We start from the raw sequence: 26868 nt of genomic DNA, 5'->3' as shown, positions 1-26868 counted from the left end.
GTTTCCTCCCGAGTTCCAGAGATGAATGGGGTGAGTAGGTTAATTGGTTGCATGGATGTATTTGACTGGCACTTAAATTAAAAATGTGTTAAAACTTTGATAACGTATCTGATCCGAGTTCAACAGGGAAGTCTGTGGACAGTGGGGTTGTAGTGCAATACGCAGAGAAACTCAGCAGGTCGCGCAGCATCCATCAGAACGTTTTGCGCCTGAGCCCTTCGTAAACATAGAAGCGAAAAGCAGGCAGGCATCAGAATACCAAAGCCGGCAGAGGAAGAGAGGAGAGGAGGGAGAATAGGGAAGGGGAAGAGCACAGGCTAACAGGTAAGAGGTGGATACAGGTGGGTGGGTAGAAGAGGCCGCCTGTTTTTGCTTATTCCTGACAAAGGTTTAGGTCCAAATCGTTCGTTGACCTTTACTTCCTGTGGATGATATGTGATCTGCTGAGTTTCTCGAGCACATCTGTGTACTGCAACGCATCCGAATTGTAACCAACTATCTTGTGACTTTAGGCTTTGAAGCGTTTATAAAGACATCATCTGCAAGGTCATCTTAACCAAAACAAAATCAAGGTGTCACTCGGATTTCATCAATGCATGCTTTGATTTCCGAAACCATGCATTCTTTGACATATTTAATTATGAACCTTACAATGATCTACCTCTCCGGTTAATCTACACCATGGAATACTAATCAGTTGTGTGAGGTTAGAGAAAATTTCAAGTTGATGATTTGTTCATATGCTAGAGATGCATTTCATCTTTTAAACGTCCAGTAAGTGGACGTTTTGACTGTTCGAACAAAGAGTTTCAAGATCTCTGGCTCGTTCTTCAGGGTTTCTAGGTTGATGGGATATTTGCAGATAAAACTTTTCCTTGGACATTTGACCAAAAGGGAAACATGCAATAAATAAATCCTAAAAACTACTATTCAGCCAGATGATGTGGTTGTATGTACCAATGGAATGTGATGACAAAGAGATTTTGCACTTCTTGGTGACTGGAAATGCTTTCAATTTACAATTTTTGGCTGAAATCTGGAAGGTGAAACTGTTGTTTAAATTCTCTTTTGAGCCAAGGATGTTGAAATATGCCTCTGGTAATTATTATCAATTGCAGGTATTTCCTGTCGCTTGTCAGGCAAGTTATCGACTTAAAGTGATTGAGAGGGATTGAAAGTAAAGAATTCTGTGGGGATTTTGAGGTTTTTGTTTGCTGGTCTGCTTTTACTACATCTGCATTCCGAGCAGAGCAAAATGAGTCAGATGAGCAAAGGTGTCTCACAAATTTATCTTAACCACAACCTCAGGAGGGCACTTGCCGCCCCCCCCCCCCCACCCCCACCCCCCCCAAGAGAATCCATCCCTTAAATGGCTCGGAGAAAACCTACCAATGATTTGTAGATTTTAAATAATTTTTTTTTTAAATATAGAGCACAGTAAAATACCCTTCTGGCCAATGAGCCCACACCGCTCAAATACATCTACGTGACCAATTAACCGGCAAAGCTTCAGAACATAGGAGGAAACCGAAGCCTCAGGAGGAACTCATGGGGAAAACGTACAAACTCGCTACAGACAATGATGGATTCGAATGCAGGTCACTGGCACTGTAAAAAAAATGATACCTTTATGTATATATGTGATTATTACGTGCTGTGTATTGTGTGGGTATGTGTGTGTCCTGTTGTCCAGACAAACCCTCTTTCATCTGGTTGTACATGTACAGTCAGATCTTAATACACTTGAACTTCATAAAGATACAATATATATATATAAATATTTTGCAATAATTAACTCAGTCCATCAATCTCAGAGTTTCTATTTCCTAGCCTGTCCCAATTTTGATGTTCCTGTACCTCCTTCCTGATGGTAGTGGCTCCAGGATACTGTGCGCTGGATGGTAAGGGTCCTCAGTAATTCTTTGAGTCCTATTTAAGCCACGGTCCTGGTGAATGTCATCAATAGAGGAAAGGAAGACCCTGTGATCTTCTCTGCCATTTTGATGATCCTCTCCATTGATGCTTTGCAGCTACAGTACCACACAACAACACAGCCGGACAGGGCACTCTCCATTGATGCTTTGCAGCTACAGTCCCACACAACAACACAGCCGGACAGGGCACTCTCCATTGATGCTTTGCAGCTACAGTCCCACACAACGACACAGCCAGACAGGGCACTCTCCATTGATGCTTTGCAGCTACAGTCCCACACAACAACACAGCCGGACAGGGCACTCTCCATTGTGCTACTGTAAAAGGTTGTCAAGATGGAGGCCACCAGCCTTGCCCCCCTCAACTTCCTTAGGAAGTGTAGTCCCGTGAGGAGGCAAGGTGATTGGCTTTCTCCTGAGTCGCTGGGGGGAATGGAAGGTCCCATCTGTGAACACTTTTCAGCACCGAAATCTGGAATCCCCAAACCTTTTAGACCATTGACCCCTTCGTGGACCCTTCATTGACCCTCTTCCCCCCACCAGGCATGGAATCCTGACTCGGGGTGGATGGCAGTACTAGACAGGGAGTGGGGCGCTACCAAAGGAACAGAGAACACATACATCTTTCTTCTATGCTCAGTCCGTCTTCCTGTTCACTCTCAAAGTATTCAAAGGCTGAAGCCCAATACAACATGGTGGCCACCACTGCCCCCTCTCACAAGAGGTTGGACACCTCTGCCACAGGTGTTATTTTCTATAGATCCACCCCTACTTTCCACCACAAAAGGTCAATTGACCATCCCCCTCCCCCAGCATTATTGACCCCCCTTTCGGCCCCCTGGCATTTATTGACCTCTTGGATAGTCCTATCGACCCCCATGGGTCAACACCAACCACTTTGGAGACCCCTAACCTAGACCATCCTCCATGCACATTGAAGGGATGAACCCACGAAGCAGATTGATGGGCCAATATTGTGGATCAATGATTCGAATGGACATGTTCAGCAAAGAATGACCATTGCTCCAGATCCAGGGGTCAGAAGGTATGGGCCTTACCCCATGATTTTCCAAGGTCAACAGGTCCATGGTTCCTCAACCAGTACTCCTTGAAGTGCAGCACTTCAGGATGGACAGGCTGGTATTTATCAGACATACCATCGCCAGAGCCCCATTCTTTCAGAGCTGTTTAAGATTTGAATTTCTCCCTCTCTTTTTGTCCTGTCTGGTAGATGGACTCCCTTTTACAGATGTGATTTATAGTTTATGATGCAATGGTTTGTTAACAAATAGCAGCTTGCTTCCAAAACCTATTCTGCCCTTTCAATGCAGTTACTCCAACAAGAAAACATTCCCAGTATTTTGTTAAATCTCTGGCATATTTCATGTAAGCATTGCTCCAATTCTTTTTCTTAAAATTGGGGCAGTGTTTAAATATTTTTCTTCTGATCTCCTACAGCAGGCACCAGTCTCCATGGTGTTATCTGAATATCTCCCGCCCCCCACCAGCGACTTGGCCGATGGTAGCCTGCTCTCCCACAGGAAATTAAGCCAACTCTGCTGTTCTTTGGTCCATTCACTTGACCCCCAAGACAGACCTGCACAACATCAAACGCGGGACAGATATTGACTTTGTTCAAAGTGTGACCACTGGGGTGAGCAGCACATGGGATCTCTCATTACTTATATTTCCAACAATTTCAATACGACCAATTCATTCAATTCTACTCTGGCTGCATGAGATTCTTGGGTTTTGATTGATTTTGGGGAGGGTGCTGGAATTTTAATTGTGCCTTTGATAATGGCACTGTTACTGGTAAAGTCAAATTCTGCATCAATTCGAGGATTTTGCTCAATAATTGAGGGTTGCTTTCTGAAATAACATTTTGTATTGGCTGCGTAACCCAGGCATTTGTGGCGTTAACGTTCTCCACCTTCGATGGGGTCCCATCTCCCAGTGCGTCAAACCTCGAACTACATTATCAAGGTGCACCCTTTGAAGGTAAGCAGAACTTGAAAGGGAGAAAAAGCATTGGAGGAAGAGACTTTACCAGCATCTGGTCAAATTAGTGTGCCCTCCAACCATATGGGAAATTGCCACAAGTCCCAAGGACTCGTCTTCAGCAGGGATTAATGTTGGGTGTCAGACATAGGAAGAAGACTCATGCAGTAGTGATTAGTGCAATGGTATAACACCCATCAGCGACCCAGGTTCAAATCCACTGCTGTCTGCAAGGAGTTGAAGTATCCACTGAACGTCTCTTGAACAATGTCAGTGTATCCGAATCTACCACCTCCTCTGGTGGCAGATTCTACATGGCAATCTCAGTGCAAATAAACCTTTCCCCTAAACCCCACCCCCCCCACCATAACACTCCTTTCTATTCCCTGAAAATTCTGTCGCCTTATTTTTAACAGCCTCAGATGGAATGAAGATTCTAACCATTGACCCTAACTATGCCCCTCAGAATTTCCTACACCTCCAACAGATTACCTCTCAGCCTCCTTCACTGCAAAGAAAACCAGTCCAAGCTGATCCAGTTACACCAAAACTAAAGTCCTCCAATCCAGGCAACATCCTGGTGCATCTCCTCTGCCCTCCCAGGAGTACAACCACATCCTGCCTGAAGCATGGCACCCAGAAGTGCATGCAATCCTCCAGGTCTTATGCCAAACTCCAATCTTCCCCCTTCCCCACATTTCTAACTGATCCCATCTCCTGCTGTAGCCTTAAACACCTTCCACACTGTCCAGATTGGCTATTTTTGTGTCATCTGCAAGCTTAATCATCTCAGAAACGCATCAATTGTACATCCTCCATTCACGTCCAATCTGCATCAAGGTGATAGCAGGTTAATTGATCAACATGGATGCATTGGGTGGCATGAGCCGGAAAGACCTGTTACCATGCTGTGTCTCTAAATTAAATTTTCAAAATATATTTTGTATTTATTAGAAAACAAAGTAATAACCACAATTATAAAATAAAAATATTAACAGATAATCAAAAAATATTTCATGGTTACATCGAAAAAAAATCTAACAAGAACTAAAAGAAACTTAATCACCCCAGCCTCCAGTCTTCCCTTCCTCTAAACCAAATCCTACCCCCCTACTCCCCTAAGAAAAAGAAGGAAAGAAAGAAATAAGGGGAATAACTTAAGTCATTCATTCACTCTACAGGGCGGAGATCCAGCTGGACCCACAACCAGTCTCAGATTTTCAAATTGGCATAATCCAAATATGGGCTCCGTCTTTTTAAAATACATAATATTTATCCCGTAAATGATGTTATCTTCTCCATTGGTATACAGGACCTCATTTGAAAAGGCCATCTTGGTAAATTGTCTCTAAATTAAATTAAACTAAACTACAATGAGGCCACATTAGGGTTAGTACTCTACGTTAGGGTTACTGTACTGTTAGGCACAGTGCCATGCATCTAAGGTCAATAAGGTCAGCTCAAAACCACCGTGGGGGAAAACCAAGGAACAGCAATCGCCCAGAATAAATTTACTCAAGGTCAGTAGGACAAGTCTTACCCTTTCCTCCTCTCCACCCCACCCCTTCCAGCTATCTGGGGTTTGATTATAACAAACACCGAATGCTTTGAATTATCTGTGATATGCTGTTGATTTCATTTCCTCTAGAACCTCCTCTAGTGGTAAAAGGCTGACCTACTCCTGCTTCTATCTTCTACGTTTCTATGTTTAACCAAGCCTGAAATGGGCTGAAGTGGTTTTACTGAATCGTACCTTTGTTTTAATAATTCAACAATGTTATTCCATGACTGGCAAGCATGGCTGAAGTTAATGAATCTAAAATAAACAGCAAAACTATAATAGTTTCCCCCACCCCCCATAGAACAAGGCAACACAGGAACAGGCGCTTTGGCACATGTAGTCAGTGCCAAACTATTTTACTGCCTTGTCCCATCATCTTTCCTACGCTTTCCATTAATGTGTCTATCCAAATTTTTGTTAAATGTCATTAATCTGGCAGCTCATTTCACACTCTCTTCGCTCACTGCATGACCAAGTTCCTCCTCATGTTCACTTTAAATATTTCCCCTTTCACCCTTAACCCACACCCTCACCCAAAACTCAGTGGGGGAAAAGCCTGCTTGCATTTACTCTATCTCTACCCCTCATAATTCTGTATATTTCTAATGAATCTTCGCTCATTCTCCGATGCTCCTGGGGAATAAAGTCCTCACCTGTTCAACCATATACAAAAGCTCCTCAATATTTTGGTCACAGGGAGAGTTTTACTGAGGTGATGGAAACCATTTGGAGTCTCCTCCATTTGTACACTAGCCTAACCTTCAACTGTGGGCACACATTTCAGTGATATACTGCGAGCACGTTCTGCGTTGCTGGAACCCTGCTTCTGTACGAAAAATCTCCTGCCTCCAAAGCCTTTGACAGGTTTGCCGTGAATCCATATGGCCTCTCGATAAGATGTTCTCTCCTGTTGGTTTGCCAATAGCTCAACGACTCTACAAAAGTCTGCAGTCTCCACCTGCTTCTTTCTTCCTCACTTTGTACTCCCCTTCCAGGTCTCAACATGAGAAGGATTTAAATAATTCACCTGCCATTTATCAAGTGTATCATTACACTTTTGAAAACCAGATCATCCAGAGGAAATCCACACAGTCACTGGGAGAACGTACAAACTCCTTACAGGAAAAGGCAGGTTTGAACCTGGCTTGCTGGTGTGGAAATGGCATTGCTGCTCTGCTAACCGAGCCACCTTGTCTTAACCCCTCCACCAGCTTCTTTCCCCTTTACGTATGCAACATCACCCTTTTCACCTTAGTCTTGATAAAGGGTCCTGACCCAAAACTTTGAATGATCATTTTTGCACAGGAAACTTGCACTGCATATATATTTTTTCTACTGAGAATGAAGTTTATTTTGAAATAAAAAGCTCTATTTTTTCTTGGAATATCTAACCCTGAGCTCACCAGGTCATTCTTTCTTCGTCGTAATGTTGATTTTAGTTATCCTCAGGTTTGGGCTATGTCTCTTACCATTTTATTCTTGTTTTTCAGCCTCATAACGGCTTCATTGACTTTCATTGGGCACAACTCTGAGAAATGGCAACTACAGACTACAAAGCTTGGAAGCAAGCCTAACTCTCTTTACCTGCACCAATGAAGCAATTAAACATACTTGAGTGCACACAAACACCTGTGAAGCCAAACGTCCCAAACATTATGGTGCCCTGAAATGAGGGGACTATGTATAAAAAGTGCTGTAATTTCTACATGGTTAAACCAACCATGGTTTAACAAATAACCCTGAATAAAATCTGGAATGTGCACTTTAATCACATGTGAATGGTTTGATTCCAAATTTAACACTGCAGAGCACAGGGGGAAATCAAGGAAAAAGTCTTTGTCCCAAACATTATGGAGGACAGTGTACAGGAGTATCAGAGCCAGAACCACCAGGCTGAGGAACAGCTTCTTCCCATGGGCAGTGAGAATGGTGAACGACAGATGAACTGCTCATGCAAACCCTCCAAGACAACTATTTACTCAACAATATTTATTTATATATTTTATATATGTTCTGCATACATATAGTTTTGTCTGGATGTGTGTTTATATGTTTTTACACCGAGGATCAGAGAACACAGTTACGACTGTTGTACTTGGACAATCAGACGATAATAAACTTGAACTAACTTACTTACAGCAGTTTGAAACCCCAACCTTGTTTACCCTGGACTTAAAAGTAGTATAATTAAAGGTGGGGGGGAAGAAAACCACTTGCACATCACAAGATAAAGGAACAGAAGCAGGCCATTTAGCCTATCGGGTCTGCTCCGCAACTCCACCCTGAGCTAAACTGTTTTCCCATCTTATTCCATTTTCTGGCCTTTTCCCTATATCCCTTGGCATCTTGACTAATTAGATACTTATCAATCTCCCTCTTCAACTCCCCCAATGAGCGTACATCCACTGCTGTATGTGGAAACTAATTCCACAAATTCATGACCCTGTGGGTAAAGGAATTTCTCCTCATCTCTGTTCTAAATGGGTACCTTCTAATTCTAAGACTGTGCCCTCTTGTCCTGGATTCACCCACCAAGGGAAACATCTTATTCACATCTACTCTGTCCAATCCTTTCAGCATTCGAAATGTTTCTATGAGATCCCCTCTCATTCTTCTACACTCCAATGAATGGAGTCCAAGAGCTGATAAACGCTCCTCATATGTTAGCTCCTGCATTCCTGGAATCATCCTGGTCAATCTTCTCTGTACTCTCTCCAACATCATTCCATCCTTTCTCAGATAAGGGGGCCCAAAACTCCACGAGGTCTCACCATTGCTCCATAAGAGTCTCATCAACACCCCTTTACTCTTATACACTATACCCCTTGAAACAAAGGTATTTATAAATGCAAGTTTGCGCTGGTGTCCACAAATATTCCTCCCTTCCCCAGGAACACTGGTTCTGGTCTCACCCTACAACTGTCCCTGTCACTTGAAACTCATTTTCATTTCAACTCTACAACTTGTGTCTGGCCAGCTTTCACCTCTGATTTAGAACCATAGAATACTACAGCATAGAAAACAGCCCATGTGTTGCCGAAGCGAACACTATCCAATTTATTCTTAAAACTCAGGATTGAGCCTGCTATTTGGTGGGAGGGGGGGGGGGGGGGGGGTGGGATGGAGGCTGAGGTGGGTGTACACTGTAATACACAAGTTGGAACAGGCCGGATCACTAGAGGGATTTTCCCTGTTTATCATCGTCCACTTGTTCGTATCATCTGCCAGATGGAGAGAGGAGCTTACTGAGCAGAAGCCAAGATCAAAATAGCTGTAAAATAGCCAACTTGAGTTAACATTCAGATGCCCAGATTTAGTTTGATGGACTCCTGTTTCAAATTACCTCTGCTGGATGTGGACAATGCACTATTGAAAGTCATTTCATAGGTTCCTGCATCAGTCTAAGGTATTAATTTGATCTTTTATCTTAATTTAATTGAGATATAGAGCATAATAACAGGAGCTTCTGAACCACATGCCAACATTGACCAAATACACCCATGTGACCAATCGACCTTAGGTCTTTGGAACGTGTGATGGAACTGGAGCACCCAGAGGAATCCCATTCAGGTCACGGGGGTAACGTACAAACTCTTCATGGACAGTGCTGGATTCAAACCCAGGTCTTTGGCTCTGCAACAGCGCCACTCAACTGCTACGCTAACCAAACCGCCCAGGGTCACGGCATTCGCAGTCACGATCTGGACCATTTGGAGTGGGGCAGCAGGTTTAAACAGATCAAATTGAGAGGTGGTGGTCACCAGGGATCCTGCAGAAACTCAGCATCTGGAAGAGTGAACGTTTCGGGCTGACTTGCTTCTCCGGAGCTGGGGAGGAAGAGGACAGAAGCCAGAGTGAAAGGGTAGGGGAGGGGAGGAGTACGAGCTGGCAGCTCACAGATGAACTCTGGTGTAAGGGGGAAGAAGGTACAATCTGATGGGGGGGGTAGATCAATGGAATGAAGGTAAGGAGATTGAGGAGGTAGAGAAAGGAAAGCATGGGAGACAGGTCAGTTGAGAGGGCGGGGAATGGAAAGAAGAGAAAGAAAGGGACCAGAGGGATCAGGGAAAGCAAGAGGGAGCGGCAGAAAGCAAGGAGGTGGGGAAGGGTACTGGGAACTGGAGACGGCAGAGTCTCCAATTTGCGGGTGGCCTCATTTTGGCAGCACACGGGGTCAACTACAGGTGTGTCAATTTTAAAACAGGAGGTGGCATGGTTGACATAGCCTTTACAGCACTAGTGATCGGGGCAAGACCTGGGTTTGAATCCCACACTGACTGTAAGCAGTTTGTACGTTCTCTCCATGTCTGCATGGGGTTTTCCCCGGCGGATACGGTTTCCTCCCATCTTTCAAAAGGTACTGTGGGGTGTAGATTAATGGGGTGTAAATTGGGTTGTACATAGGGCCAAATTGGCCTGTTACAGTTCTGTATGTTTAAATTAAATTAAAATGGCTGGCCTCTGGGGGATCCTGGCCTTGGAAGCGGACAGAGCTAAAGTTTCTGTTCCATGTTTTAAAATCATTTTTACCCTGTCAGGCAGCTAGGGTCAGTAAATCAATTCCAGCACGCCTCACCTTCTCCAATTTCCACTAATTTCCTCTTCTCTCTCTCCCTCACCCCTCAATTCCCTCCTTTCCCCTATCAGAGAGCTTCCCTCAGCACTCTCTCCCATCACTTCTCAACTTCCTTCCCTTCTATTACTTCTATTCCCGCCGATTACTTCTCCCCTGTTGGCCTGTGGTGCTCCCCCTCTCTCCCATCTTGTTTGGACGTCTGCCTGTTTCTTGGCCCCAGGCCCGAAATGTTGGTTGCCCTTTACTTCCCATGAATGCTGCGTGGCCTGCTGAGTTTCTCCAGCATGTTTGTGTATTGCACTCATCCCCAGCAGCTGAAGACTTTTTTGTTTACCTCCAAATGGAAAGTCAATCAAGATGTTCACAAGAGATTCAAGGAGACATAGTTATTGATACCAAGAGATAAGGGATGAGAAATTCAATATCCAAATACTTTTGCAGTTAATGTCTAGTCCCTGCATCGATTCTATCATATTCAGCCTTGGGGCAGTGTAGCTGGGAGGAGAGCAGATCACTTTGCTGTGAGCATCTCACAGGCTAGTCGAGTGGAAGTGAGATGAATAGGTAGTTACAAACAGATGCCATAATTTGCTTGCACTGCCAGGAAATCACTCACAATTAGATTTTGGGGGGGGGGGGGGGGTGACAAGAATCGTTCACTTTCCTTCCCACCAGAATAACTTCAGTGAACCGGAGGATTGGTGATATTATCTGCAGGATATGCTGGATACTTGATCAAGGTACTGGTGATCCTTAACATACGATGTGGATATGTTCCAGTAAGTCGAAAAAAATTGTAAGTGGGAAAAAGAATACTACATCTACCACTTTACATAACTAAATGTGGAAGAACCATTAACATACACAGCTGACAGCACACTGGGCATGAAGAATGCTTGAAGCATGGAACTAAAATGAATTGCTGGATGGTGATATCGCGAGAGAGTAGCATACCGCATGTCGCAAGCACGGGAACAGATCAGAATTTGAAATTGAAAGTACAGATTCATAACTTCAAAAAATCTTTAAGTCGGACCATCGTAAGTAGGGGAGCACCTGTCGGCTTGCTCACTCGTTACCCCAGACTGACCGAAGGGAGGGAATCCTGTCAAGCCTTGCTAAATGACACATTTCAGACAAACTCCATGAGAGGGAACATCTTCACTGATAAAATCTCCCAGCATAGACTTTTGAAGTTCTTCTGAGTGAGAAGATGGGCACACGAACCCTTTCTTTCCTTCTGCTTACCAGGTCGATGCTGGCCACACCTCCACTCTTCTTTTCTTGTTTCCCTACGACTATTATTTCTCTCTTGCATACATTCTCTCTCTCACACTCCATCTCTCACTCCGTCTCCCTATCCAGCTCTTTCTCTCTCATGCTTTCTCTCGCTTGCTCTTTCATGCTCTCTAATTCTTTCGCTCTCTCACCCTTTCTTTCTCTCATTCTCTCTCTCTCTCTTATACTCCCTCTCTCAGTCCCACTATCACTGTCTCTCTCTCTCCCACCCTCTCTCTCTTGCTTGCTCCCTCTCTTTTTCCCTCTCACTCTCTCTCTTCCTTTGCTACTGGATAATTGACACAAATTAGGATCAGAAGAACAGAGCCATGGGCTCGGAGCTGACAATGGACCTGATGCGTTGAATGGTTTTTCCCACACCCTTCACAGACACTGGTTTCCATGGCGTTAAGTGCATTTTCATAATCAACAGAGAATTATTGCACTCAGCTTGTGTAGATATTCTCTTGATACTCACTTGTGCATTGATTACAGAATCAAGGACGATACATGAGACTTTCTCCTCGTACATCATGGGGGCAGAACCATAATCTCAGGAAAACAAGGCACCAGAACTCAGCTCTTTCATGGACAAATCCTGTGCTCCATCCAAAAGTCAGGACAACTAAGGAATAATTTTAATCCATCCACAATGGTTAAAGACACATGTGAAACAGGCTCCCAACATCCCACTTGCCATCCTAATGAAGTCAGATGAGAGGTCACTTGGGTGGGATGAAGGAAGGGAGGGTGATCCTCAGCATCCAGCAAGGCAAGTATCTGGAAAGGGATGGAAGCAGAGCGGCTGACACCACGTTAGTAATGTCCAGACGAGCATTTGAGGAGCTGAGGCATGGACGATCATGTGCCTGGAGCTAGAAGGTGGGATGGATCTGAATGGTTGTCCGCTGATCAGTGTTGATGAGCCTGTTTCTGTGTTGCACCACGCTGTATCACTCAGGGAGCAGATCGGTCATTAACGAAGGGGCAGCCCACCTCCATTTAAACACACACGGTTTTATTGTGGCCCTGCAGCTTTTTTTTCTCTTTCTCTCTCCCTCTCCTTACACTTTCACTCTCTCACATATTCCCCCTCTCAAGCATTCTCTTCACCTCTCTTACTGTCTCTCCCTCTCTCACCCTCTCCCTCACTCTCATTCTCTCCTTCTCTCTCTCTCTCACACACACACACAGTTTCAGGTTTTGTATTTCGGAAAAAGACTGCCTCAGAAGTTGAAGGAAATCCTGTTCTGTCCCTAACACCCCTTGCCAGTTGTAATAGATGCACCACAGAAAGTACCTGGCCAGGGTGCTTCATAGCTTGGGGTGGGACCTGCCCCACCCAAGACTGCAGAGAGTTGTGATTGCAGCCAGGCTATCATGTGGGCATTCACCCCCTCCATCGACTCCTTTCACTCTTCCCGCTGCCTTGGGAAAGCAGCCGACACAAAACGCATACCTCCAGAAGCAAGGACAGTTTCTGCTGTCAGATTCTGGAATGAACCTCCTATCAGTACAAAATGATGTTTTGTACTGAACCCTGCCCTTTTTTGTTTTATCGTAACTGTCTTCATTAGTTCACTGCCTGCTGTACCACATAGAGATTGCCAGTCTGGGAAACTCACAATAAAGTATGTCACTGCATTTCATTACATGTGACAATTCAATAGTTTTGCAGAAGGGAGCCACAAAGCTATGGTAAAGTGCTGGAAATCTCTCAGCATCCAGATGAGCCAAAAGTCAGTCGGCGTTCAGGCCTGAGCCCTTGTTTACCTCCAAAAAGGTATGGGTCTTCACCAATGAGCTCGTAAATCAGAGGAGGAGGAAGACTGGGGACACACAGGGGAACTCGGATGCTGGAATCACAAACACAACTTGCTGGAAGAAACTCATCAGGTTGAGCAGCGTCAGTGGGAGAAAATGAATGGTCGACGCTTCGAAACTTAACTCTTCAAGAGGAAGATTGTCTCTTGCCCAATGCTCTTTCACAACATCCCACAATCAATGATCCAGCCCCCATGTTCCCCGCCATTAACCAGTGCATCTGTCCGCTGACTGCTTGCCAAAAGTCCTCTTACCCAACAGCCAGCCTCTGCAGTGTTGGTTGGACACTTGCCGAGATTATACAACTTGGCACGTAGACATTATATTCAGTCCACAGATTCTCTCTGTGGGTCTTGCTCTCTTTAAGACTCAAGTTAGTGTCAGACTCATTGTTCTTGCAAACTTTAAGGGATGAAAATAATGAGTGGAATCATGGTCTAATCGAGGTATGTTCAATGATAAACTGTAGGTCCTTAAACTCCTGTGTATAACTTTACTGCCAATGGGAACATTAAGGCCATCTGATCCATCATTCAATGTTAACAAGATTGATTCCTTATACCGTATCCCCATACACCATGTGGCCTATTGCATTAAATAATTCCACAGATTCTCTAATCCCTGAGGGAACATGTTTGCCCCCTATTTAGTCCTAAATGTCTTCAACGCAGCCCCAAGTACGGAGTTAACCAAAGTCTGCAGATGCTGGGGTCGAGTGCAGTATACAGATGTCTGTTTTACAACGGGCAAGGTGAAACTTCCAAGTGAAGAAACACTTCATTTGTGTAGATGGAGGTCATCTACTGCATCCCATGCTCGCAATGTGACCTCCTCTGCATTTGGGAGGCTGGAGGCATAATGGCAACACCCTCGCTCTGCAGCAGCAGGAAGCACTCAGTGGCCAACTATTTAACTCCACATGCCATGGCCACACTGACATGCTGTCTACGGCCTCATGTACTGCCAAACTGAGGTTAACCATAAATTGGATGAACAACGGGGCACTTTACAACCAGAGGGCATTAACGGCAGCTTCTCCAATTTCTGTTAACCCCTACCATCAGTCTCTCTCTATCCCTATTCCTGTGTCTCCTTTCCTCTAGACCTCCCACACCCTTCCTCCCCTCTCCTACCAGAGAGTTACACCTTCCCACCATCACTTCTCAGATTCTTTCTCTTCTACCCTCCCACCTATGATCTCTAATCTGTTAGCCTGCGTTCCTTCCCCTGCCCCTTCCTCTCGCCTCTCCTCCCCCACTTTTATTGCCTGTTTTGTCTTATACCTGACGGAGCTCCCAGTTCTGAAACATCAGTTACCCTTTACTTCCTATGGACGCTGCGTGACCTGCTGAGTTTCTCCAGCACGTTTATGTATTGCACTCAGTCCCAAGTTTCTCACCCACATCCTGAGGCTCTGTTTATAGATGACACCAGCCCAGGGAAATATCCCCCTCCCTCCATCCAGTCTCCCTCGCCTTCCCATGGCCTTACGCGTATCAAGGAGATCCTCCGACACTGTTTCCAACTCCCAACACCAGCTTGATTCACACAGAGAGCAAGGCTGCATCCACCATATCCTGTCCCCTCATGGAAATCATTGTGAATGGTTGGAACCCCTGGAGTACTCAGCAGATAACCTCCTATCTTCTGGAAAAAGACCCACTTGTTGAGATTCCGTTTCCAATTCACACAATTTTAACCCGTCCTAAGTCTCAGGTGCTGAATCTTACTGGGAGCTCATCAAAGGTCTTCAAAAGTAAAAGAAACCATACCAAACATAGATGAAGCAGACTCGGACTGTGGCTCCAACACCTCCCCTGATGGACAGATCTGAAATGGCTCCAGTGAACCTCTGATAATTTAACACAAACAGCTGGGGACTTCTTTTGTTTACACAGACATGTTTAGGCCTTGAATTTGACCAATTCTAGCCAATAATAGAATACACCCAAACATTTAACTTTCACTTTCCTTCTGGCACTGCAAAAAAGAAAAACTCAGACAATGTTTTACAACGTCAACCATGGACCTCTCAAAATGCAGGTATAGTGCTAAGACGGCTGACCCATTGTACATGATAGACCACTCTGGTCAGCAATGTGGCCCAGGGGATAAACCTGAATTAGTTGAAGCAAAGGGGTGGAAACAGATGACTTTGAATGCTTATGTTTCACATATTGTTAACTTACAAAATAATTACTTTTATAAAAACCGTAAACACAGCACTTGCCAGCAAAAGGGCCAGTGCTTCTTCTGAACCCCGAGGTCTGCGGCATGAGATGCTTTGAAGAAATGATAACTGTGAAACCAACTTGCTTCAGGTCAGAAGGAGAAATGCGAGCACTGAAACATGGGGTGTCTTTCTGGCAGCATGTCCGATGGAGGAGATGCCTTGGCTCCAGTTATTAACAATGAGACCTTGAGGTGAATATGGTGCCATTCACAGAAGACAGGGACATATTGTTCCAGGGACCTGGGTTCAATCCTGTCCTTGGGCCTCACCAGTCAGATGTTTGCACATTCCCATCATGCTCCCAGTCCCTCTCACATCCCAAAGTCGTGCCGGTAGGTTCACACAAAAGCCTGCAGGTGTAGGAAACTGGAGCAAGTAGAGAACTGCTGGAGGAACTGAGCATATCAGTCAGCATCCATAGCAAGAAACGGGGCATTCGAGGTTTTGGGTCTGCACCGTCCATCAGGATTGAGAAAAGAAAGGTGAAATTACATATATAAAGGGGGAAAGAAGCTGAGGGTTGAATCTAGAATGGAAACAAGGCATCATATTCCTCCTGGACAGCCTTGAACCTAATGGCATGAACATTGACTTCTGAGTTTGGGTAATCCCACCCTCATCTGGTTCCACTGTTTCCATCTCTACCTACTCCTGCTTCCCCCCTATAACTTTTCCTTCTCCCTCCAATGGTCTCTCCCTCTACCTGTCTTGCTCCTCTTCTCACCACTTCCATCCTATCACCTCTGGGCCCCTCTCCCAGCTTCTTTCCACCACCCCTGACCACTTCCCTCTAGCATTTATAAAGGGCATTGGCCTGTCATTTCTACCCATGGATGCTGTCTGACCTGCTGTTCCCCTAGCAATGCTGGTAGATTAACTGGCCGCTGTGTACTATGCGTGCATGTAGGGTGGGCTGAAAGGAGAGCTGATGGGAACAGTGACTGCATAATGATAGGATCACTCTCCAGATACAATGGACTGAGTGGTCTTCTCTTGTGACATGCCTCGCAAGAAAAACCAGGGGATTTATCACTACTGTGTGGCCCCATCCTTATCCCTCATGCAGCACCTGAAAAATTCCTCAGATTCTCAAATATTTGTTCTGCATAGCTCAGCCAATAAACTGAAAGGGTAAATACCAATTGAATGCTCAGAGAGGGCAGCAAATTGGTGGAATTCATTGCCATGGACAGCTGCAAAGGCCCAGTCATTGGGTAGATTTAAAGCAGAGGTGGATGGGTTCTTGATTGGTGCAGGGAGGGGGGCAAAGGTTACTGGGAGATGGCGGGGAACAGCTTGAGAAGAAGAATAATGGAGCAGACTCGATGGGCTGAATTGCCTAATTCTGCTCCGACATCTCATGGAAAGTACTGATTGGCTTCGAAATGTCCTGAAAGACGTGATCATTTGTGTGGGAAGTGAAAGTCTGCAGCACTGGTTACTATATTTCCCCCCGCAGACAGAGACTGGGTACATACCTTCCTCCTGCAGCAGGAGTTTGCGAGTTGATTGCTTGCACCATATCTGTGGTCAGGGCATCCAGAACACTGGTAATGAACTCCAACTTCTTCACTCCGGGGCAACCTGCAGGAGGTGGAAGGTCAAGAGTATTAACTGTAATGGTGGCAGGTGTGGCTGAGAAGAAAAGAATTTCACCTTTGGCCTGCCTGGTCAAGCTGTCATTTACTTGTAATAGTTTCCTTTCCTACCAGATGTGACCTCTGTGGCCTTTTATGGGCCCAGTGCAAGGGTCAAATTCCACTCGCAGGGGCAGTTTACGCCCAATTAAATTGTGCAACTGGGTCAGACATGCTGCCAGTTCTCAAGGAAGCAAAAGCCAGCTATAACATCAGAAGCAAGAGAGACTTGCACAACAAATCCTTCAGAGAATAGCCTTCATTTGTGGTGTTGTCCCAATTTACTGATTCACAAATTTCCAAGACTGAATATAGCCATCAAGAAATTATCTCAATAGAAAACTAACCAGTGTAATTTTTAAAAACTCCTCCAATTTCCGTTAACCTCATTCCCTGAATCTCTCTATGCCTATCCGTCTGTCTCCTTTCCTCCAGCTCTCTCTTTCTTCCCTTCTCCTATCAGAGAGCTACCCTCCCCATCGCTCCTCAGCTTCTTTCCCTTTTGGAGAGGCCATATTTGGAGTATTGTGTGTAGTTTTGGTCACCTAACTACAGGGAAGATATCAATAAGTTGGAAAGAGTGCAGAGAAGATTTACTCAACTGTTGCTGGGACTTCTGGAACTGAGTTACAGGGAAAAGTTAAATGGTTTAGGACTTTATTCCCTGGAGCGTAGAAGAATGAGGGGAGATTTGATAGAGATGTTTAAAATTATGAGGGGGATAGACATATTAAATCCAGATCGGCTTTTTCCACTGAGGGTGGGTGAGATACAAACCAGAGGACGTGGGTTAAGGGTGAAAGGGGAAAAGTTTAGGGGAACATGAGGGAGAACTTCTTCACACAGAGAGTGGAAAGAGCTGCCAGCTAAAGTGTAAATTCGGGCTCAATTTTAACATTTAAGAGGAATCTGACCAGGTACATGGATGGGAGAGGTTTAGAGGGCTGTGGACTGGGTGCAGGACAGTGGGACGAGGCAAACATAAAATGGTTTGGCACAGACTAGAAGGGCCAAAGGGACTTGCTTTGGTGATATAATATTCTATGGTTCTTCTTCCCTCCCACCTTTATCCACCATGTCTTTTTACCTGTTAGTCAGTGCTCCTTAATTGTTCCTCATTGACTCGTTATGTGCACGGTTTCAGAACTCCAAAGGAAATAGGCCAATGACCATTTTTCTCAAGCAAAATATTTCAGAAAAAATCAGGTCTGGACCAGTAATTCTCAACCTTTCCTTCCCGCTCACATCCCACCTTAAGCAATCCCTTACTAATCACAGAACATCAATAACATAGGGATTGGTTAAAGTGGGATGTGAGTGGAAAGGAAAAGGTTGAGAACCACTGGATTAAAGGAAAAGAAAAATCAAAAAAAGGCTTCTACTGAGTTACTAACAATGCTGTAATTCAATGTTGAAAGATTTTACGAAACCATTTTTTGTTAGTATTCCTATAATCTAAGAAAAGTTACATTTAAGCAATTTACAACTAGAGAGTACAACTCCCATGATCTGAAATCAGATTCTTCAAAATCCTCAGCTCTACGAAAAAAACAAAGATATCCAAAATCCTCATTTGTGATTTTTTGTCGGAGCCAAACTGACTTGGGACCTCGGGGGCCCCCAGCGGCAGCATGGACCTCAAGCTCCTGGGCAAGAGTGGGAACCCTCGGGCTCTCGGCAGGAGCGAGGCCTCCGTGGGGAGGTGTCGGTGATCGGCGGCGATCAGCATTTTTTGGTGAGAATTAAGCTTTATTTTAATGCTTTAAAAGCCTTCTCATTGTGTGTTGTGGTATAAACACTGTTACAAGTGATTTGCTGTTGCCACTGGGCTGTTTTTTTTTAAAAATGACCAGTTCTCTGAAAAGAAATTCATCCACATAGGCCCGGTCCTGACCATTTTGGATAATCAGAGTTGTATTGTCTATTTATCCTATATTATTCTATATTTTTACAACTATATATTCTAGATACATTTAGGCTCTGCATATGATATTATAATTTAAAGGTGTATTTAATTTTGTTGGTTGTTTATCTCACTACGATTGCCAATACATTCAGTGATATATGGGAATTACAATTTACAAGCAACATTAGTACAAAAATATTATCTGAAAAATTTTTGGAGCTGAACTGACCGGGGACCACGGGCTCCCAGTGTCGGCAGCTGCGGACCTCAGTAAGGATTCTGTATGGTCTGGTATAGGAGGAGGTCCACTGGCTGGTGACTAGGGTGTCAGCAGCAGAGGGAGGATTCAGAAGGTGGAAACAGTTGATGCTTCACCTCCAGTTCGTCTTGGGACTGTTGGAAGGAAATAGGGCTCAAAGAATTAATGAGGACCCTTTCCATCCAGCACATAGGATCTTTGACCTACTACCATCAGGAAGGAGGCACAGGAGCATCAAAACCAGGACTGGGAGGCTGGGAAATGGCTTCTTCCCAGACTTGATTGATGAGTAAATCACCCCAAAATATTTACATATATTGATTTTAAAATATATATTTATGTATGTAATTATTATGTGGTGTGGGAAGGGATGAAGGCAACGGGCAAAGAAAGGGAAGCTGTAATATGGGGGAGGGGAGGTGAGCGAGGTACGCAAGCATCCCTATAAATATTTAGTGGAAGCTTCTGGTCGGCCAGCACCTGAAAGTCAGACTGGAGTTGAACAATTCGGAGGGGCAGTTGGAGCCGATTGCGAAATTGAGCTGGGGGCTACAAGCAGAGAGGCAACATTCTGAATCACCACTGATTCCAGAAGTGGATTGAGAAATGGTGTTTGTTTCATACATGTATAACATGGCTCACTGTAGCCCAGATGATTAACAGCACAAAACCTGCTCACAATCCACCACAATCCATTCTACAAGGTAGCAAGCAGTGAGATTCTACACCTTCTGCGTTTTCACATTCTATGGTTCTATGTTAAAATTCAGGTCACTGGAGAGTGGAAACATTTTGCCTCACACACCTTGCTGAAGTGTGCATGCTCATAAAGGCCAATACAATGGCTTTCTCGCAGTCAGGTTAGAACAAGTCCAGACCTGTGTACTGCTCAGATACAAGGATCCCCGTCAGCCAAGGGCCAACATGCACCTGTTTGAGAAACTGCACCAAGCGTATTCTACTGAATTCACTTTGTCCATCAAAGTACAATCAGCTCATTACTGCAAGGCAAACAAATCCAAGCTTTGTAGCATGCGAGAGCTGTGCAACGAGCTTGCTGCCAAGACCTTCTGTTGAAACACGTCAGCTGTGCTAAATCCTCTCTTGTGTTCTTCCACGCAAGAGGAACACTCCACAATGAGTGAGCTGGCTTATCATGCTCTGCCTGAGCAAGCACAGCTGGTGAAGGGCACATCAACTAATACCACATCAATCAGATGTGGCCAGGCGTTGTGTGGAGAAGACCATTTTGAAAAGTGCACCTGAACAAACTGACCTGGGCACAAATGACACTTCTATTTAGCAACACGCTTGAACTCACACTAAACAAAGCAAACGGATAAAGAGACACAATGGCTGCAAGTTATTGGAAAACTGCAGGTGAGACCCTCTCTTCCGCCCCTGAGTTTCAATTGATGATTCCATTCCCCCAGCTTCCTGCACTCAATGTGTGATTTCTACAAGGCCTTTTCCCACGCAAATACAGTGTGAAATTCTTTGATGTTATTTCCCTGGCTTGAACATGTACAGCAGAGCTGGCAAATGATCTGTCCAAATATAACCAGGTTTAAAGATAGTTTGAATAAGAAATTGCCCTGACAGCCATGTTATTCCAGTTTAACACAGAGCAATGCTAGACATGTACACTAATTCATAAACCTCCCCATTCAACATTGCCAGCTGGACAGTAAATTCCACAAAATTGCAGGCAGCTTCATTGTACAGGTTGAAATGAACCCAGTTTTCTCCGTCTTCTAGATCCCAATACATTTTTTGTTAAATATTCTACATCTCCACAGGATATTGAATTAGAATGTAACTGGGCATCTGTTCCATTTTTGAAAACGCTCGTGTGAGGAGTGCTGACCGCACAGGCTGTCAAAATGTGGGGCAGAGGTTCAATTTCGTATGGGAAAGGAATGTAGAAGGGGCCACAGCTTCAAATTTGGAGGAGTAAGCACCCCCAGTGACCTGGACCAAGAAAGTGCCCCAACGCTTCTACTTCCTCAGAAGTGTGAAGAAGTTCGGCCTGTCCCTCCCACACCGCCCCTCCCCCCTACCACCATCACTCTCCCATCCCTCAACAACTTCGACAGGTGCACCATTGAAAGCAGACGCATCACCACACGGGAGCTGCTCTGCTCAAGGTCAGAAGCTGCAGAAGGCGAATGCAACAGAGAACCTCACACCATCTTCCCCTCCCCTCCATAGACTCCACCTGCATCCCCCACTGCCTAGGAAAGGCAGCCAACATACTGAAGGACCCATCACACCCCAAACACACACTCTCTTCCCACCTCCTATTGGGAGGGGAAGGTTCATGAGTGTGAAAGGGCACACCAATAGGCTTGATGACAGTTTCTTTCCCACAGCTATCAGGCTCCTGAAGGAATTGCACTGCAGTACTCTTGTGTTACCTTTGCTTGGTATACATTGTTCTTTCTTTACGTTGTAACTCTCTGTAATTGTGTTCTTCGACTTTACACCCCTGTGTGAATGCTAGAGTTGATTGCTCACAGAAAAACCATTCTCCCTGTACTAGGACAACATGAGAAATAAACTCAAATCTTACAATTATGCTGCAGGCACTGATAATTCTTGATGTTTTAAATCAGTGGTTCTCAATCTTTTTTTTCCACTCACAGACCACTTGAAGCAATCCCTATACCATCGATGCTGTGACGAGTAAAGGATTGCTTAAGGTGGGATGTGGGTGGAAAGAAAAAGTTTGAAAGCCACTGTTTTAATCGTACCTCATTGACTCGTTATGTGCACGGTTTCAGAACTCCAAAGGAAATGGGCCAATGACAATTTTTCTCAAGCAAAATATTTCAATAACAATAAGGTCTAGAGCAGTGATTCTCAACCTTCCCTTCCCACTCACATCCCACCATAAGCAATCACATAGGGAATACTTAAAGTGGTCTGTGAATGGAAATAAAAAGGTCGAGAACCACTGGTTTAAATGTTGGTTTATTAACAAATGAGGAAACAACTAAAATTAAATGTTTAACAATATGAAAAATAATGAAGAATCAAAATACTGCAGATGTGAATTTAAAAAAAAAAACCAGAATATGCTGGAAACACTAAGCAGTTCAAACAACATCTCTGGAGAAAGAAGCAGGTTGAGGACCTTCCATCAAGATCACCCTTGCAGATTTTACCTCATGAGGTGTTGTGTGTTTGGTCTCTCCAGTGAAGAGGAGGCCACATCATGAGCGTCTATCACCAGATACTCGTGAAGTACAGTAAAACCCCTGTCATCCAGAATTCAAGCAACCGGGAAAAAAAAATCATGGGAAATAAATACGTAAAATAAATACGCCTCACCATTAGTTCACCAATCGTTCAAAATACATTTCTCCAATGTCTATCAATTCCTAATAGATGCCAGATCCCATGGGTTTAATGTAACTACCATTTAGAACATAGAACATCAAACACTACAGCACAGTACAGGCCCTTCAGCCCTCAATGTTGTACCAACCTATATATTCCTTAAAAAATATACTAAACCTTCCCTACCCCGTCAGCCCCTATTTTTCTTCCATCCATGAACCCTTCCTCTTTCCTATATCTAACATATGTTTCCTTCTTCCTTTTGACTTTATGCTTGATCTGTTTTGTCATCCATGGTCCCCTTTTCCTACCATCTTTTCCTTGTCCCAGAGGGACAAACCTATCCTGAACCCTAACTTTCCTCCACATGACTTCTGTACTTTCATCCATTGAATGTCTGTTTCCAATTTATTCTTGCTGGTTCCTGCCTCATCCCTTCATAATTAGCCCTTCGCCAGTTCAGCACTTTCTTAGTTTGACTGTTTTGATCCTTTTCCATACCTATGTTGAAGCTAAAGGGGTTGTGGTCACTCTCACCAAAATGCTCCCCCACTGAGAGGTCCGCCACCTGACCAGGTTCATTCCCCAGAACCAGATCCAGTGTGGCCTCTCCTCTCATCGGCTGGTCCACATACTGTGTCGGGAATCTTTCTTGTACACACCTGACAAATTCAGCCCCTTCTACTCCTCTTGCAGTCAGGAGGTTCCAGTCAATATTAAGGAAGTTGAAATCACCCATAACTACACCCCTGTATTTCCCACACCATTCCAAAATCTACCTGCTTATCTGCTCCTCGGTGTCCTGAGGGCTATTTGGGGGCCTATAGACCACTCCCAGTACAGTGATTGCTCCCTTGCTATTTCTGACTTCCACCCACACTGACTCAGTGGACACTCCCTCTGCAGCAATCTCCTCTTCTATCGCCGTGATACTATCCCTGACTCCTCCACCCCCTTTACTACCTCCCATCCTTCCTTTTTAATACACCTAAACACCAGTACTTGCATCAGCCAATCCTGCCCTTCCTCCAGCCAAACTAGTTTAAACCTTCCCCAACAACTCTAGCCAACCTACCCGCCAGGATATTGGTCCCCCTCCAGTTCAGGTGTAGCCTGTCCTTTTTGTGCAGGTCAGACCTTCCCCAGAAGAGATCCCAATGATCCAGAAATCTTAACCCCTGTCCCTAGCACCAACTCTTCAGCCATACATTAATCTTCACAGCTTTTTATTCCTACCCTCTTTGATGTGTGGCACAGGAAGCAATCCTGATATTACCAGTCTTGAGGTCCTGCTTTTTAACTTCCTTCATAACTCCCTATATTCCCTCAATCCTACTCCTATCTATGTCATTGGTCCCCATCTGGACCACGACATCCGGTGGCTCGCTCTCCACCACCCCCTCCAGAATGCTGTGAACTCGATCAGAGACATCCCTGACCCTGGCAACTGGGAGGCCACATACCATACGGGAGCCTTGATCTCGCCCACCAAACCTCCTTTCTGCTCTCATAACCAATGAGTCCCCAATCACCATAGTTCTCCTCTTCTCCCCCCTTCCCTTCTGAGTTGATAGGCCAGCCTCTATGACAGACGTGACCACCATGACTTGTCCATTCGCCCCGCCCAACAGAATCCAAAACATACTCACTGGGGGAACAGCCTCTGCACTGTCTGCCTATATTCCTTCCCTCTCCTAACAGTCACCCAGTTACCCGTCTTCAGACTTTTGGGGGTGACTGTCGCCCTGAAGCTCCTCTCCATCACTGCCTCAGCCTCTTGATTGATCTGGAGTTCATTCATCTTCACCCCCAGCTTCCTAACTCGGCCTCCCAGGAGCTGCAGCTGGATGCACCTCTTGCAGGTGCAATGATCAGGGACAATTGTGGTGTCCCAGATTTCCCACATCCTGCTCTGCACTAACTGCTGACTCCACTATCTACTCCCAATTTAAATTCAAAGATTTTTCCTCTATCTTATCTCTCTCTCTTTCTCTATCCCTCTATCTCTATCTTTCTTTATCCTCTGTTTCTCTCTATCTATCTCTATTGCTCCTTTTGGATTTACCTCCACTCTCTGCCCTAATGTGGTTCCTAGGGAATGCGAAAAACCAAAGTAAAAACCTGTGGCCAGTTTCAGGAAACAATTTGGGAAATTCCTCCCGACTCCCTAATGGTGGTCAAGCCGAGCTCCAGGAGATCACTGAAATTTGTGATACACTACCAGCAAGACATATTTTAATAACTAACATCAAATTTCAGACACAAGATCAAAATGAACCTCCCTCTCGCCACTGCTCTCGCTGGGCCTCACCATGTCCAGGCTCCTTGCCACTGCTCTCACCGGGCCTAACACTACCCGGGCTCCTCACTGCTGCTCTCGCCAGGACTCGCCATGTCCAGACCCCTCGCTATTGCTCCTGCTGGACCTCACCTTGTTTGGACCCCTCGCTGTTACTGCTGCCAAGCCTCACCGTGTCCGGGCCTCTCGCCGCTGCTCTCTCCAGGACTCATCATGCCCAGGCTCCTCACCATTCCTCTTGCCGGCCCTTGCCATGTCTGGGCCCCTCGCTGCTATTCCTGCCGGGCCTCACCATGTCCAGGCTCCTCGCCACTCACCGGAACTCGCTGTGCCTCAGTGTTAACAATGTGGTGAAGGTCATCAACCAGAAGTCACACAGTACAGAGACAGGCAAGTCGACACGGAAGGAGTTGACAGGGTGGGGTATGGATTAACAAAATTGGGTAGGTCAGTGTCAATACCATTGGGTTGAGCTCACAGGCTTGCCTGCTTCCTCATCTCCAGTTAGAGCAACGCTATCACAGCACCAGGGTTCGAATCCACTGCTGTCTGTAAGGAGTATGTATGCTCTCTTCATTACCTGTGTGGGTTTCCTCCAGGTGCTCTGGCTTTCTCCCACCCTCCAAAAATGTATGGGGTTCGATCAGTAATTGAGTGTAATTGGACAGCCCGGGTTTCATTCACCATTGTTAATTTTTTTTTAAATAACTACAGCTCCCTGCAACTAACTTTGTATCTTCTGCAAACTTGGCCATGAGTCCATTAATTCTGTCATTTACATTGTTTACATATGAAGGAAAAATAGCAAACCTACCACCAGCCCCTTCGGAAGGCATGGTTGGCGTAGCAGTTAGAGCAACACCTTTACAGTGCCTGTGATCGGGATCGGGGTTCGAATCCCGTGTTGTCTGTAAGGGGTTTATACATTCTTCCCGTGTCTGTGTGGGTTTTCCCCAGGGGCTCCGAGTTCCTCCCACCCTTCAAAATGTACTGGGGGGGGAATGTAGATTAATTGGGTGGCACCGGCTCATGGGCCAAATTGGCCTGTTACCATGCTTAGATTTTTAAAAAATTAAATTTGAAACCAATGGTCTTTGACAGCTAGCCAGAAAAGGCCCCGTTTAGTCCCGTTCTCTGCTTTATGTTCTCCATTGCCACCTTTCCTTTGCAGCAAAAAAACGAATCCTGCAGATGCTGGATTTCCGAAGCAAGGTCTGAGAATGCAGAAATTGTGAGCAGCTCCAGCGACGTGGTGTTTCAAGTTGCTGACACTCTTGTCAGACCTGAAGGGCCACTGGCCTGAAATGTTCATTCTCTCTCTCCGCAGGTGCTGCCGGCCGGCAGGAGCAATTTCTGCGTCCTGGCATGTGACTTCTGCATGGTTGAGAGAGTGGGAGCTGGGCATCATCCGTGGAGCTCCCCTCATTCCCCACTGCGGTGGGGGGGGGGGGGGGGGGAAGAAGGTTCGAAACAATCCCTTTTGACCAGAACTCAATAATTAATTACTCAGATCAGAAGAAGTAAGAGGGGAGATCTGACAACACCAGGCTTGCCCATCCAGATCTTCCATCTGCTCCCACTGAACCTCTACCTGAGAGACATTTCTTCTGAAGAGCAATATCAGACCCAAGGTATCCTGCCTAGTGATTCACAGAGCCCCAGCACCATGCCAGTGCAATAGCTTTCCACTTATTTCCTCCCCTTTTCACACCTCTGATACTTCAGAATGGACCATAGAACATTACAGCACAGAAACAGGATCTTCGGCCCATCTAGTCTGTGTCAGACAATGATTCTGCCTAGTCCCATAGCCCTCCACACCCTCCCATCAATGTACCTGTCCAAACGTTTCCAAAATGCTGAAATAGAGGCTGCATTCACCACTTTTGCTGGTAGCTAGTTCCACAATTCCACCACTCTCTGAGTGAAGCGGTGCCCCCTTATGGTCCCTTTAACATTTCCCCTCTCACCTTTAACCCATGCCTTCTAAATTCTTGTCGTACCCCATCTCAGTGGAA

At 45.2% G+C, this 26868-nt stretch overlaps 1 protein-coding gene and 1 long non-coding RNA gene across 7 annotated transcripts in view; one reads left to right on the top strand and one right to left on the bottom strand.

Moving 5' to 3' along the window:
* The window catches only part of smoc1 (SPARC related modular calcium binding 1), a 268502-nt gene that overhangs the window by 27229 nt on the left and 214405 nt on the right, over nucleotides 1-26868 (bottom strand). For all 6 annotated transcript variants that reach the window (XM_069918105.1, XM_069918106.1, XM_069918107.1 and 3 more), the window contains one exon: nucleotides 16886-16991. In XM_069918105.1, the coding sequence (XP_069774206.1) occupies nucleotides 16886-16991 (106 nt within the window). The remainder of the gene's footprint in view (nucleotides 1-16885; nucleotides 16992-26868) is intronic.
* On the top strand, nucleotides 1492-7242 carry LOC138754201 (uncharacterized). The gene is made up of 3 exons (XR_011351604.1): nucleotides 1492-1598; nucleotides 3842-3935; nucleotides 6987-7242. It is a non-coding gene; the product is annotated as an uncharacterized lncRNA (long non-coding RNA).

The sequence above is a fragment of the Narcine bancroftii genome, chromosome 2 (assembly GCF_036971445.1).
Source record: "Narcine bancroftii isolate sNarBan1 chromosome 2, sNarBan1.hap1, whole genome shotgun sequence".
NCBI lineage: Eukaryota > Metazoa > Chordata > Chondrichthyes > Torpediniformes > Narcinidae > Narcine > Narcine bancroftii.
The sequence above is the reverse complement of the archived record's forward strand: the minus strand, read 5'-3'. Positions and strand labels throughout refer to the sequence as shown.